Consider the following 13,896-nt stretch of genomic DNA (forward strand, 5'->3'; position numbering starts at 1 on the left):
TTGGGACCGTATAGAACGCTTTTGCTTTGGGCCCTTTTTCTGGCTAGTACACTTACTGTCTGGCCTAGGTCTTTGTAGGGGCCATTTTATTCGCATCTGAATTAAATGTTACGTTTTATTACGTGATACTGCCCCCCATTTAATCATTTAGTTCCTCAATTTGTGCAGTTATCTGTGAGAGGCACGGACGGTTCCTTTCTCACAATCAGCGTTTGTTTTCATTTGGCAATATTAAAATAAGGCCATTAGAAAGTACAACTTGTCCTGCAAAAAAACAAGCCCTCATGAGGCTATGTGAACGGAAACCGCTTTCCCCCAGCGCCATACATTGTGTGTATTGGTATACACAATACACCCCTTCTATGCGGCGTAGAGGAAAACTGCCATAGTTGTCCATAGCAACCAATCAGATTCCATCTTTCATTTTTCAAAGGAGATCTGGAAAAAGAAAGGTGGAATCTGATTGGTTGCTGTGGACAACTTTACACCAGCTTTGATAAGTGACTGTATGGTCTTTATGTTCCTAAGACCAGATAAGCGGCACTAAATTAACTGGACATGAACATCAGAAATAACTGGAGAAACTGGGCGATATCCAATAGTGCGACTATTACATCACTCAAAGCCAGTGGCATAATGGCGGCCACATTCTGTCACCAAAGCTGTCCCCAACCTGATGTAACTAGTGGATTTCCATGAAAGGACAACTCAACTTGTAGTTACCTGTGATTTTTTTATCTGGAAATGTGGCCTTAATTGCTGATTTTCATAGGTTAAAGGGATTCTGTCACCTCGTATAACACAAATTCAGATTTTAAACCAGTCATGCTCCACAGCTTACCTTGAATCGGCTGTGCTGTTCTATATTGTAATCCGTCCAGTAGTTTTGCAGAAAAACGACTTTTATAAAACCCTGAAGGTGCCCAGAGGGGCGTTATGTTCCCCTTTGTGTGCCCAGTAACGCCCCTCTTACAGTGCCCAAAACGCCTTCCTCCAGAATCCCTAACCGCCCACAGCGTCTCATCCCTCTCCTCCCTGACGGCCGAGCGAAGTCTCGCGCAGACGCAGTACCCACTGAGGGCTGCGCCAGTGCGATTTGCTGGAGACTGAGGGCAGGAGCTTCATTGTCGTCACTGGGCATGCGCCGAGCTCCGTGACGTCCGATGCTCGCGCAAGACTTCGCTCGGCCGTCAGGGTGCACAGCTGGTGCACAGCTCAGCAGTGATTGCGTCAACATCCCATTCATCTAAATAGATCTGTCAGGCCTCTTCCACACGACCATATAGCTCTTTCAGTGTTTTGCGGTCCGTTTCAAATGGATCAGTTTTTCAGTTTTTTTTTTGTTTCAGTAGTGTTTCCGTTCCGCTTCCGTTTTGCCGTTCCGTTTTTTTGCGGACCCGTTGAAATGAATGGTTCTGTATACAGAACCCAAAACGGGATGCAAACGAAAAAAAAAAAAAAAAAAAAAAGAAGGCCTCAGGGTGAATGGGACAAGGAATAAAAAGATCCCAGGTTCTAGCCCCTTAAGGGGGGGCTAAATGTTACGGGTAAAACAAAAATAAAAAATATATATTTAAAAAAGGTTATATCAGTTACACAATTAATACGGTTGAAAATAGACATAAGTCTATCAAGTTCAACCAAGGGACCCTTTCCCAATTTTACATATAAAAATATATAAACAATAAAAAATAGACATAACAGGTATCTACTCTTAAAAATGTCTCAATTATTAAAATATATTTTTCCTGCGCAGTGTACACCATAACAGGGAAAAAAAATATGAAAGCGCACAATTACAAAGTTTTTTTTTTTTTTTAATTATCGCCGTAATTATATTAAGCTGCAGAATTAGGACGTCTTGTCATTTTTTAGCGTGAAGTGAAGGCTGTTACCTCAAAACCCCAAAAACCTTGGCGGAATTTTGTGGGGTTAAATTGAAAAAAAAATAAAAATACACAGAATTTTTTTCTCGTTTCCAATACAAGACATGGTAAATTAAATGGTGCCCTGAAAAAATACAACTCGTCCCATAAAAAATAAGCCCTCATATGGCTATGTGAACGGAAAATGAAAAAAGTTATGGGGATGAAAAAACCAAAATACAAAAGCGAAGATGGGCCCCGTACTTAAGGAATTTAAAGCCAGCACATTTAATGACAAAAACGCGTTTAATTACATACAAGAGAAATGTGAGATCTGTACATCTAGATTAGCTGTAATACCCAGATCACACCACAGGATGCAATGTCTTGCCATGCCTTGTTAGGTCTCCCCTGAACAAGGACCTGGCGAGGGTTGGAAGGGACCGTCTCCAATGGTCTCCAGGCCCATGTTCAGCGAGACACAGAAGTGCATGTCCTGAGTTTCTACGTTTAGGCCGAGGGTATAAATCTCACCATTTACTTCCATTACACACATGGTTAGCACACAGCCGTCTGAATGAGGCCTTAGCAGTGACATTTTCACATTTAATACTTCTGCGGTCCTTTTTACGATGAAAGGAATGCTTTTGTGATACGGATTTCTTAAGCAATTCCTAATGTTATACTCACTCTGCTTTATATTTGGAAATACCATGGACTTGGTCTCTTTGGGGATTTGCTTCTGAATCTGCCCAAAGTGCAGAGCGTTGTCTTCTATGGGGGAGGCAGAATCCTTTTTGGCACCAGGAGGGAGGTACTTGGCTATGGTGGAAGTGAAGAGACAAATGACAACGTTACCCTAAAACGTGGCCTAACCCAGACTACCTCCCATATCGGTTCATTGCTGCACCCCTGGTTTACCTGTACAGTCATTTTACAGAGGACATGCCAGCTCTACTGAACTGTTGCCCTAGTAAATAACTGTCAGTATATTCATATATGGTAGTTTCAGAAGGAATAATAGAGGAAAGACAAAGATTTAAAGGGCAGCTGTCAGCAGATTTGTTCCTATGACACTGGCTGACCTGTTACATGTGCACTTGGCAGCTGAAGGCATCTGTGTTGGTCCCATGTTCATATGTGTCCGCATTGCTGAGGAAAATGATGTTTTCATTTATGCAAATGAGCATCTAGGTGCAACGGGGGCGTTGCCATTGCACCTAGAGGCCCTGCTCTCTCTGCAACTGCTGCGCCCTCTGCACTCTGACAGGGCCTGGCATTAGGTATTCACTGCTTGGTCCTGTCAAAGTGCAGAGGGCGCGGCAGTTGCAGAGAGCAGAGCTCGTAGGTGCCCCCGTGGCGCCTCCTCTTTTTTCTCAGCAGTGCGGGCACATATGAACATGGGACCTACACAGATGCCTTCAGCTGCACATGTAACAGGTCAGCCAGTGTCACAGGTAAGAATCTGCTGACAGGCGCCCTCTTAAGGAAATGGGGGATAGTGTCGAAGTGTGCAAGGAGAAAATCTATCGACAAAGAGGAATAACAGAGGAACAGCACAATGCTAAATTCTAAGAAAAGATGCTCCAGAATGATTATTTCATGTGGTCCCTCTCGCCGCACAGGAAGTGACTGCTCAGCCAATCACTGGCGGAAGAGGGTCAATACTATCGCCAGTGACGGCGAGACGTCATTCCCTGCCTGTTCAGAGGAAGCAGGGAACTGGGAAGCGCTGGCACGGGAGTGATGAGGGATCGGCGAGATGAGAATGATTCGTCTTTCGCAAATTGTTTAAACTGTCCTATTAAATAATTCATTTAATAGGAAATAGGGGATTTCTATACAAGACAGCTAACCACACCATATGACAGCAAGTTTCCCTGGCCGAGAAAACGACCTACCTTGGGCATTTGCCATAGAGTCCGGCTGCAATGAAGGTTGTTTCTCAGACTCCCCAATTTCATTTGTCAGAGCACCAAAGTCTACCTTCTTTTTAACTACATAAGAAACATGCATTAATAAATGACTACGATGCAGAACACAATAAAATACCTCGGTGGTCACCATGTTCTCTTTAGACTCACCAGTGGGCACCGTGTCTGGTTTCGCCGGCTCACTGTCTTCTATTTCTGGCATTCCTGCATCTCCTCCAGCTTTGGCAGCATCTAATATTCCAAATCAGAATTATAGAGATTTCACCACCCGTACTAGATCCATTCTTACTGTAGGGTGGATATAGTAAGGGCATTGATTACGTCTTGAAAAAATAAAAGTAACCTTAAAGAGGTTGTGCTTGTTTTGTGGGGGAGGGTTGGCAAACTGCAAGGGAAGCATACTTTCCCCGCTTCCCAATACTGGCTCCTATGCTCTCCGCTATTCCGCTTGGGTCTCTGAATGTAAACTTCCAGCATGACGCTGCTGCAGGCAATCATTGGCCGGAGCGGCGGGTCATGTGACGCAAGCAGAGCAGGTCACACCAGACCTGAGGGGGGGGCAGAGGCCGGAGAACACAGACGCTAGGAGCCAATGCTGGAAAGATGGCAAGTATGCTTGTGTTCCCAGGTCTGCTAAACCCCCCCCCCCCCCCCCCTAGCGTGTACAACCCCTTTAATGACCCATAGTAAGCATAGAAAAGAATTCTGTTTTCTTCGACTCACCCCATTGTTCTGTACTGTTTAGTGCAACGTATTGCAATTATTATTATTATCTTTAAATAATAGGATACTTTTCTTTTCTTTTTTTTTTTTTTTACTTTCAACATTTTTGATTCATCGTCTGGTTTAATCAGCATTCATCAGTGTTTGTAAAATGTGCCCAGATCTTTCCTACTCAACTTGACATTGGGCTTGGAGAAACGCTCCTGCATGCTGGCTGCGGCGGTCTTGGACACAAACATCCAACATCTGGTGAGAGCACTAATATCAGCCAACTGGACAGAAGAGCATGGGCGAGAGATTCAGAGGAGGTACACTAACCCACCAGAAGAGAATACCTCAACAACCCCGAGATTGTAGGAGAAATGTTGGAGAGGAAAACCCTGCAGGAGCCCTGACCACAGGGAGAAACGCTGGAGCAATGATGCCTTAACCCCTTAAGGACTTGGCCATTTTTGGCAAATCTGACCAGTGTCACTTTAAGTGCTGATAACTTTAATACGCTTTGACTTATCCAGCGCCATCTGAGATTGTTTTTTCGTCACATATTGTACTTCATGACACTGGTAAATGAAAGTCAAAAAATCTTTTTTTTTGCATAAAAAAAATACCTAATTTACCAAAAATTTGGAAAAATTTGCAAATTTCAAAGTTTCAGTTTCTCTACTTCTGTAATACATAGTAATACCCCCAAAAATTGTGATGACTTACCATTCCCCATATGTCTACTTCATGTTTGAATTATTTGGGAATGATATTTTATTTTTTGGGGATGTTACAAGGCTTAGAAGTTTAGAAGCAAATCTTGAAATTTTTCTGACATTTACAAAACCCAATTTTTAGGGACCACTACAGCTCTGAAGTCCTTTCGAGGATTACATAATAGAAACCACCCAAAAATGACCCATTCTATAAACTACACCCCTCAAGGTATTCAAAACTGATTCTACAAACTTCGTTAAGCCTTTAGGTGTTCCACAAGAGTTATTGGCAAATGGGGATGAAATTTGAGAATTTCATTTTTTTGCCTAATTTTCCATTTTAACCCATTTTTTCCACTAACAAAGCAAGGGTTAACAGCCAAACAAGACTGTATCTTTATTGCCCTGACTCTGACATTTACAGAAACACCCCATATGTGGCCGTAAACTACTGTACGGCCACACAGCGGGGCGCAGAGTGAAAGGTTGCGCCGTTTGGTTTTTGGAAGGAGATTTTGCTGGACTAGTTTTTTGACACCATGTCCATTTGAAGCCCCCTGATGCACCCCTAGAGTCGAAACTCCATAAAAGTGACCCCATCTAAGAAACTACACCCCTCAAGGTATTCAAAAACTGATTTTACAACTTGTTAACCCTTTAGGTGTTGCACAAGATTTAATGGAAAATAGAGATACAATTTCAAAATTTCACTTTTTTGGCAGAATTTCCATTTTAATATTTTTTTTTTCAGTTACAAAGCAAGGGTTAACAGCCAAACAAAACTCATTATTTATGGACCTAATTCTGTAGTTTACAGAAACACCCCATATGTGGTCGTAAACTGCTGTACAGGCACACGGCAAGGGCGCAGAAGGAAAGGAATGCCGTACGGTTATTTGGAAGGCAGGTTTTGCTGGACTGTTTTTATTTTGACACCATGTCCCATTTGAAGCCCCCCTGATGCACCCTAGAGTAGAAACTCCAAAAAAGGGACCCATTTTAGAAAACTACGGGATAGGTTGGCAGTTTTGTTGGTACTAGTTTAGGGTTACATAGATTTTTGGTTGCTCTATATTACACTTTTTGTGCGGCAAGGTAACAAGAAATAGCTTTTTTTGGCACAGTTTTTTTTTTTTTTTGTTATTTACAACATTCATCTGACAGGTTAGATCATGTGGTAATTTTATAGAGCAGGTTGTCACGGACGCTGGCGATACCTAATATGTATACAATTTTTTTTATTATGCAATTATGTAGTTTTACACAATGATTTCATTTTTAAAACAAAAAAAACTCATGTTTTAGTGTCTCCATAGTCTAAGAGCCCTAGTTTTTTTCAGTTTTTGGGCGATTATCTTAAGTAGGGTCTCCATTTTTTGCGGGATGAGATGACGGTTTGATTGGCACTATTTTGGGTGCATATGACCTTTTTGATCGCTTGCCTATTACACTTTTTGTGACGTAAGATGACAAAAAATTTCTTTTTTTACACCGTTTTTAATTTAAAAAAATTTACGGTGGGTCATCTGAGGGTTAGCTCATGTGATATTTTTATAGAGCCGGTCTATACGATGCGGCGATACCTAATATTTATATATTTTTTTTATTTATGTAAGTTTTACACAATGATTTCATTTTCGAAACAAAAAAAAAAATCATGTTTTAGTGTTTCCATAGTCTAAGAGCCATAGTTTTTTTCAGTTTTTGGGCGATTACTTGGGTTAGGGTATGATTTTTGCGGGATGAGATGACGGTTTGATTGTTACAATTTTGGCGTACTTGCAACTTTTTTGATCACTTTTATTACCTTTTTTGGGAAGTAAGGTGGGCAAAATTTCAATTTCATCATAGTTTTTTATTTTTTATTTTTATGGCGTTCACCGTTCGGGTAAAATAACATGACCATTTTTATAGATCAGGTCGTTACGGACGCGGCGATACCAAACATGTGTAGGGAATTTTTTTTTTCATTTTTAATCAGTGATAAATGTGTTTTTTGATTTTTACTTTTTTTTCACTTTTTCTTACTTTTTTTTTGACCCAGACCCACTTGGTTCTTGAAGACCCAGTGGGTTTGATGTCTGTATAATACAGTACAGTACACTATATAGTGTTTCGTACTGTATTTTACTTACACTTTGTCTGAACAGATCTATGCCTTTAGCACAGATCTGTTCAGCACCATGGACAGCAGGATGACTGAGAAGGCGTCCTGTTGCCATGGGAGCCTTCCCCGTCTGCTCAGTTGTGGCCACAACTGCGCAGACGGGGAAGGGTAAGGACTGGGGCTCCCTCCCTCTGTCACCCCATCCTGTCGGGGGGCTGTAAAGGCACAGCAGCCCCCCGATGGGAGAGGGAGGGAGCTCCCGACTGTTAACCTGTGCTTTTCCATACCGCGGTCCGTACAGACCGCGGTATGGAAAGGGTTAAACGGCTGACATCGCATCACAGATGTCAGCCATTTATACCAGGGTGTCAGCAATGTGCTGACACCCTGGTATACCCACTAGACGCCAACGATTATTCAAGGGGAGGAGGGCGGGGGATCGCGATCCCGCCTGCCGCACCGCCTTCAACACCCCCCCTGCACCTCCCGCCGCCATATCATCATTCAGGGGTGCAGGGGGGGGTGACACATATATAATTTAGGCATATAAAAGTTTCTGATCCCCGCGGTCAGGGACCGCGGGGATCAGAAACTGCAGAAAGCGCAGAAAACCGTAGGTCTCAATTGACCTGCGATTTGTTGCGATCGCCGACATGGGGGGGATCACGGGACCCCCCCCCCGCGCATTTAGCCGAGGTGCCTGCTCAATGATTTGAGCAGGCACCTTGTTCCGATCACAGCCGGCCGAGCGGAAGTGATCGGAACAACACATGACGTACCGGTACGTCATGCGTCCCTAAGGGGTTAAAGAAGGAAGTCACCAGTCAGACACTATAAGGCCCCTTGCACACGGGCGTCACGGTTTTTGTCCTGATGTGTTGCGGGTGTATTGCGGTAAACCCGCACGAGTAGGCACGCAATTTCAGTCAGTTTTGTCTGCGATTGCGTTCCGTTGTTCAGTTTTTTCCACGCGAGTGCAATGCGTTTGGCACGCGCGTGATAAAAAACTGAATGTGGTACCCAGACCCGAACCCGGACTTCTTCACTGAAGTTCGGGTTAGGTGTTCAGTTGATTTTATTATTTTCCCTTCTAACACTGTTATAAGGGAAAATAATAGCATTCTTAATACAGAATGCTCACTAAAATGTCTATTGAGGGGTTAAAAAATAAATAAAAAATAAACTCACTTCATCGCACAGCCAGTATCGTCTTCTTTCTTCTTCCTGCAGGACCTGCGATGACGTCATCGCAGGTCCTGCAGGAAGAAGAAAGAAGACCATACCGGCTGCGCAATCAAGTGGATGAGGGGAGTTTATTTTTATTTTTTTTAACCCCTCAATGGACATTTTAGTGAGCATTCTGTATTAAGAATGCTATTATTTTCCCTTATAACCATGTTAGAAGGGAAAGCAATACAGTGAATTGACTTTAATGAGGTCTGGGATTGCTCATCCCTATTTACTAACATCTCCTAGCAACCATGCGTGAAAATCGCACCGCATCCGATACTTGCTTGCGGATGCTATGCGATTTTCAAGCAGCCCCATTCAGAATATAGAACCTGCTGCGATTTTCACGCAATGCTCATGTACACGTGATGCGTGAAAAACAACGCTCATGTACACAGCCCCATTGAAATAAATGGGTCCGGATTCAGTGCGGGTGCAATGCGTTCACGTCACGCATTGCACCCGTGCGGAATACTCGCCCATGTGAAAAAGGCCTAAGAGTGCTGAAAAATCTTTTACCTCTCTCAAAATGTAGGCGGTTACTTGAAGGCTCTTCCATGCGTTCCTCTCTGGCTATGGCGGTTATCGTGTCCATCTTGTTGTCAGATCCAGGTTCACCTGCTGCCACATTGTTGGGTGACTTCTCTACCTCCTCCTACACAGAAGGATACAAAATTCATGATCTTCAGAATATGAATAGGTTGGTTGAACCCTATAGCAGTAGGCTTTATAGGGTTAACAGATGGTGGTCTCCCCCCCCCCCCCCCCCCACCCCTTTCTAAGAGCCAGAAGAGAGAGCAGCTCATTCATATCATATATGAACAGCCATTCATCAGAAGCGGTCTCGGATGAATGACATCCTTCGCAGGGAACGTTCCCCTGGTGCTTTTTCCTATAGCGTGCAAGCACGACCACTACTGCTGGATTCCAGGCTGGTCGTAACCCATGGAAACGAGCAATGTACAATGTGATGGAAAAAGTGAATCCAGCCAGCAAAGGAGGCAATATGGACAATCACAATACATTAGTAAATGCATTGTATTAACTTCCTCTACATGATAAATGCTATTTGTTGAAGTGAGAGAACCATTTTAAAGCTGGAAATACCCTCCATAGAAAAATGTAGGGTATGTGCAAGTCAATATCTAGTTTTATCATAATGCACCCACCTGGTCTTTGTCTGTCTGCTGCAGTCTCTTTATACTCTCCTCATGTTCACGCTTCTGATCCGCTAGTTGCTTTGCGCACTGTATACTAAACAGGAACATTACAGAATGAATGAACTAGTCAGTTTACAAGTTAAAGGGGTTTTCATATTGATGGACTCTCCTCAGGATAGGTCATCAATATAAATTCGGCGAGGGTCCCACACCCAGCACCCCTGCCCATCAGCTGTTCGAGGAAGCCTCCTCGCAGATTACCAAGCACAGTGCTGTCCATTGAATAGTGGCTGTGCTTGGTATTGCAACTCGGCCCCATTCACTTCAATGGGACTAGACCATGTGACCAATGAGCGCGACTTCATATGACCTAGAAAGAGGACTAAGCACTCGTGAAGTGCCACGGCCTCTTCATACAGCTGATTGGTGGTGGTGGTGTTGGGTGTCGGACCCCCTCTCATCTGAGGTTAGGCCAACAATATTAAAGTCTCGGGGAGAACCCCATTAGCCAATATGGTTGCATATAAGCCTAGCCCCTACCTCTCTTCCTTCAGTGTCTTCTGCAGCAGGGTATTATTTTTCTTGTACTCAAGTAGCTGATTCTCCTGTCGCAAAAATTCTTGATGAAGTTCATGCAACTGTTCTGTAAAGGCAGGAATAGATTATACTGGGGGTGGTATAGCGAGGCAAGGTGACAGCTTGATAAATCAAATGGGTATGGGGTAAGAAGAAATGTCGAACAGTGGACAGAACAGATTGCAGTAATGGAGACTGCATTACAAGTGCTGCTGTTCATCAGTCACATCCCCACCTCCTCTCTGTACTTCATGTCTCCTCATGAACTCCATTCCTACAGAGATTCAGCTGAAGATCTTATCATCTGTATTCAGGGTCATAATCCCTGACAAGCAGAGCAGAGAGGAGGATGAGGCAGCTCTTTACCTCAGTGTTGTGAAGTAACAGGTTTTGTGTGTACTAATAGGACAGCGGCCATTTTATTTCTCCTAATGATTGCTCCCAAGACAAAACAAGCCATTATAAGTAATAAAAGGTATTTAGGATTGTATTTATAATATAGTAATATTTAAGTATTTTCATTAATTTTATTTTCTTAATTCCCAGAGGACCCCTTTAAAAGAGGACCTTTCATCAGTTTAGCCCTAGTCTAATTATGGTCTTACATTATAGGGTGGCCCCCACTGATGCCATGGCACTTTTTTTTTTTTCCCAAAGAGCTCATTCTCCCTGGCTAAGAGCGGTGCGCTCTGATTGGATGCGCTCACAGCCAGGGAGAAGAGAACTGCCCCCAGCGAAACTGGGAGTCTCCGCCTAGTATAACAGAGTCGGCTCATTATAATATAAGGCGTCAAAATCAACAGGGCCAAGTGTGGACAAACCGGGGGGGGGGGGGGGGGATCTTTGGGAAAAATAAAATGCCATGGCATCAGTGGGGGCCGCTCTATAAGGTAAGACCATAATTACCAGTAGACTAGGGCTAAACTGATGAAAGGTCCTCTTTAAGCAGCAAGACGTAAAACTTCAGTGACTGGAGCACATTGGGGAGATCAAAACTGATGTAAAGGAAAACTGGCTTAGTTGGCCATAGCAACCAACCAGATTCCACCTATCATTTATCGGAGCTCCATTAGAAAATGAAAGATGACATCTGATTGGTTGTTATTGGCGACTAAGCCAGTTTTCATTTACAATAGTTCTGATAAATCTCCCCCATAATGTTAAAAAATAAAATAAAAAGTTTGACACAGTGACAAATATGTCAGCGTCCTGTAAACCCACACTATATTATGGGACAGACATTCATACCGCAGTGCCAGGGTACACAAATCTCTCTTACCCTTCAGATGAGTGATGTCTACCATCTGGAGTGACACGTTGCCCAGCAGCTTCTCCTGTAAAACAGACAGATCATATTTATACAGACTCCGCCGTGATGAAGCCACCACAATAGTCTGCTGGAAAACGCACAAAGCTGCTACAGAATGGTTGGGGCTCTTGTTAAATGTGAGAAATACGGGAACATACAAAGGCTTATTATTATTGAGAAATGTGCACATCCTGCGGAGGCAGATAGCCAGGACTGGGCAGATGACGGATCCAGACAAACCAAGATCTTGCGCTTTCAGTAGCTTTGTATAACATTAACAAAAATATGCAACCATTAAAATGATTAAATGAAAGGGATATGCTATAAAAGAGGTTAAAGGCTATGGACACCTTGGGGGCAATTTTTTTATGACTGCATTTGACTCATTTTGGGCTAAAATAATTTTTTCACTTATTTTCATTGCCATTTTTGAGATACAAGGGTTAAAAATCAGTCTGTTTGCAGATGATCGCTTCTCAGTCTGTCAGCTGATGGTTTATGTGAAGCCTTATCTCCTGACCTCGTAAACACTCATTATAGATACACTTATCTAACCGGTAAGAATATGGCTTAAACGATGTTGTATTCTAATGATACGTTAAGGTTAATTAATAACATTCATGTGCAAATGTGTACAAAAACATTTTTGTACACATTTGCACATTGAATGTTAATTATCATATTATTCAATTATGTATATTGGCAGTATTTATACCTCACAAGTGCACCACTGTATCATTGTTGCTTGAAAAAGGTTCTATTGAGAGGACCGAAACGTTGCACCTCTAATAATAATATAATATATATATATATATATATATATATATATATATATATATACATACACACACACACATATACACATATACATACAAATATACACGTTTGGAGCCCAGCACCGCCCCGCATCCTCCGAATCTCCTCCTTGCTCCCCAACATCACAAAGCTAGAGCGCCGTAATCTCGCGATGCACGAGCTAGCGCATGCACAGTGTCCCTTCCCTGTGCGCATGCGCATTGCAAGTTTGCGGCACTAGCTTTGTGACGTCGGGGAGCAAGGAGGAGATTCGGAGGATGCGGGGCGGTGCTGGGCTCAAAGTCAGAGAACGCTGGACTCATCTCTCATGCATGGAGGAGACAGGACTCATCTAAGGTTAGTTTACATATCTATAAAATCTTTTTTTTGACACCATAAAAGCACAGAGAGCCATGGAGACTGGATATTGCGGATGTGCTAGCGGCCATCTAGCAACCCATGTCCTCAGCTCTATGCCCAAAATCCAGGTGACAGGTTCCCTTTAAGGGTGGTATTACACTGCCAAATCTTTGAGCAGCGTGAGCACCAATGGAAGAGAACACATCCATCAGCGCTCGGCCTGATTAAAAAAGACCAATGCATACTGAACCTGGGAGGATCGGTCTGCATATCCTAGCATTATTCCATCACTTTAGTGATAAAGCCACTTTATCTGTGCGATCGGAGCAGGGAATTTGGAGCTCGCTATCAATATAACAAAGCCCAGACCTCTTTAAAGATACATAGTAACGCAAATAGCCCCCTGTAATACTGGATGATGGCGCAAAATGACTTCACCCACTACGACGTGCTCAGTCTGGGAAATACTGTCCGTGTGTCGGCCACATCTCCTGGACCGACTGCAGTTCCCTTAAACCAAACTGACATAGAAACATAGAAACATCGAATGTGTCGGCAGATGAGAACCATTTGGCCCATCTAGTCTGCCCAATATACTAAATACTATGGATAGCCCCTGGCCCTATCTTATATGAAGGATGGCCTTATGCCTATCCCATGCATGCTTAAACTCCTTCACTGTATTTGCAGCTACCACTTCTGCAGGATTTATGATACAGTCTCTTCCTATCTGATAGTGGGTCTCTTGTACTGTACTCACATCTATGATGCAGTCTATGGGCCGAGTATCCTGGACGTCATAACTGTTGGCCGAACGAGCAGTCGGCCAACAGCTATCCAAGGTGTATGGCCAGCTTTAAAGGGAACCTGTCACCTCCAACAAACATCCCCTTCACTGTGACTGACATCGCTTATGCACGACAGTTCGGCTGGCTTTGCCCAACTGCCGTCTGTCAGTCACAGGGAAGGGGGCATGGTTACCGTGACTTGAAGCAAGGAGGCCGCTGCCTCCATGACTTCAAGCCTGACTAGAGAAGCGCGCCGGCAGGGGATTAAAGATCGTTTTTACAGCTTTTGCTTTATCTGCCTGCAGGAAGAAAATGATGGTTACAAACACGCTGCTGGCTACTCTCAGGTAC

The 13,896-nt window shown here is 43.4% G+C and overlaps 1 protein-coding gene across 5 annotated transcripts in view; it reads right to left on the reverse strand.

The window, feature by feature from the left end:
- Positions 1 to 13,896, reverse strand: part of GOLM2 (golgi membrane protein 2) — a 54,178-nt gene that overhangs the window by 20,063 nt on the left and 20,219 nt on the right. For 3 of the 5 annotated variants that reach the window (XM_040414367.1, XM_040414365.1, XM_040414364.1), the window contains exons 2-8: positions 11,573 to 11,627; positions 10,258 to 10,360; positions 9,727 to 9,811; positions 9,077 to 9,212; positions 3,950 to 4,030; positions 3,767 to 3,862; positions 2,556 to 2,687 (exon numbers count right to left, since the gene is read on the reverse strand). In XM_040414367.1, coding sequence (XP_040270301.1) covers positions 2,556 to 2,687; positions 3,767 to 3,862; positions 3,950 to 4,030; positions 9,077 to 9,212; positions 9,727 to 9,811; positions 10,258 to 10,360; positions 11,573 to 11,627 — 688 coding nt within the window. The remainder of the gene's footprint in view (positions 1 to 2,555; positions 2,688 to 3,766; positions 3,863 to 3,949; positions 4,031 to 9,076; positions 9,213 to 9,726; positions 9,812 to 10,257; positions 10,361 to 11,572; positions 11,628 to 13,896) is intronic. The other 2 variants (XM_040414368.1, XM_040414366.1) reach the window with 1 other exon arrangement.

The sequence above is a fragment of the Bufo bufo genome, chromosome 1 (assembly GCF_905171765.1).
Source record: "Bufo bufo chromosome 1, aBufBuf1.1, whole genome shotgun sequence".
NCBI classification, from domain to species: domain Eukaryota; kingdom Metazoa; phylum Chordata; class Amphibia; order Anura; family Bufonidae; genus Bufo; species Bufo bufo.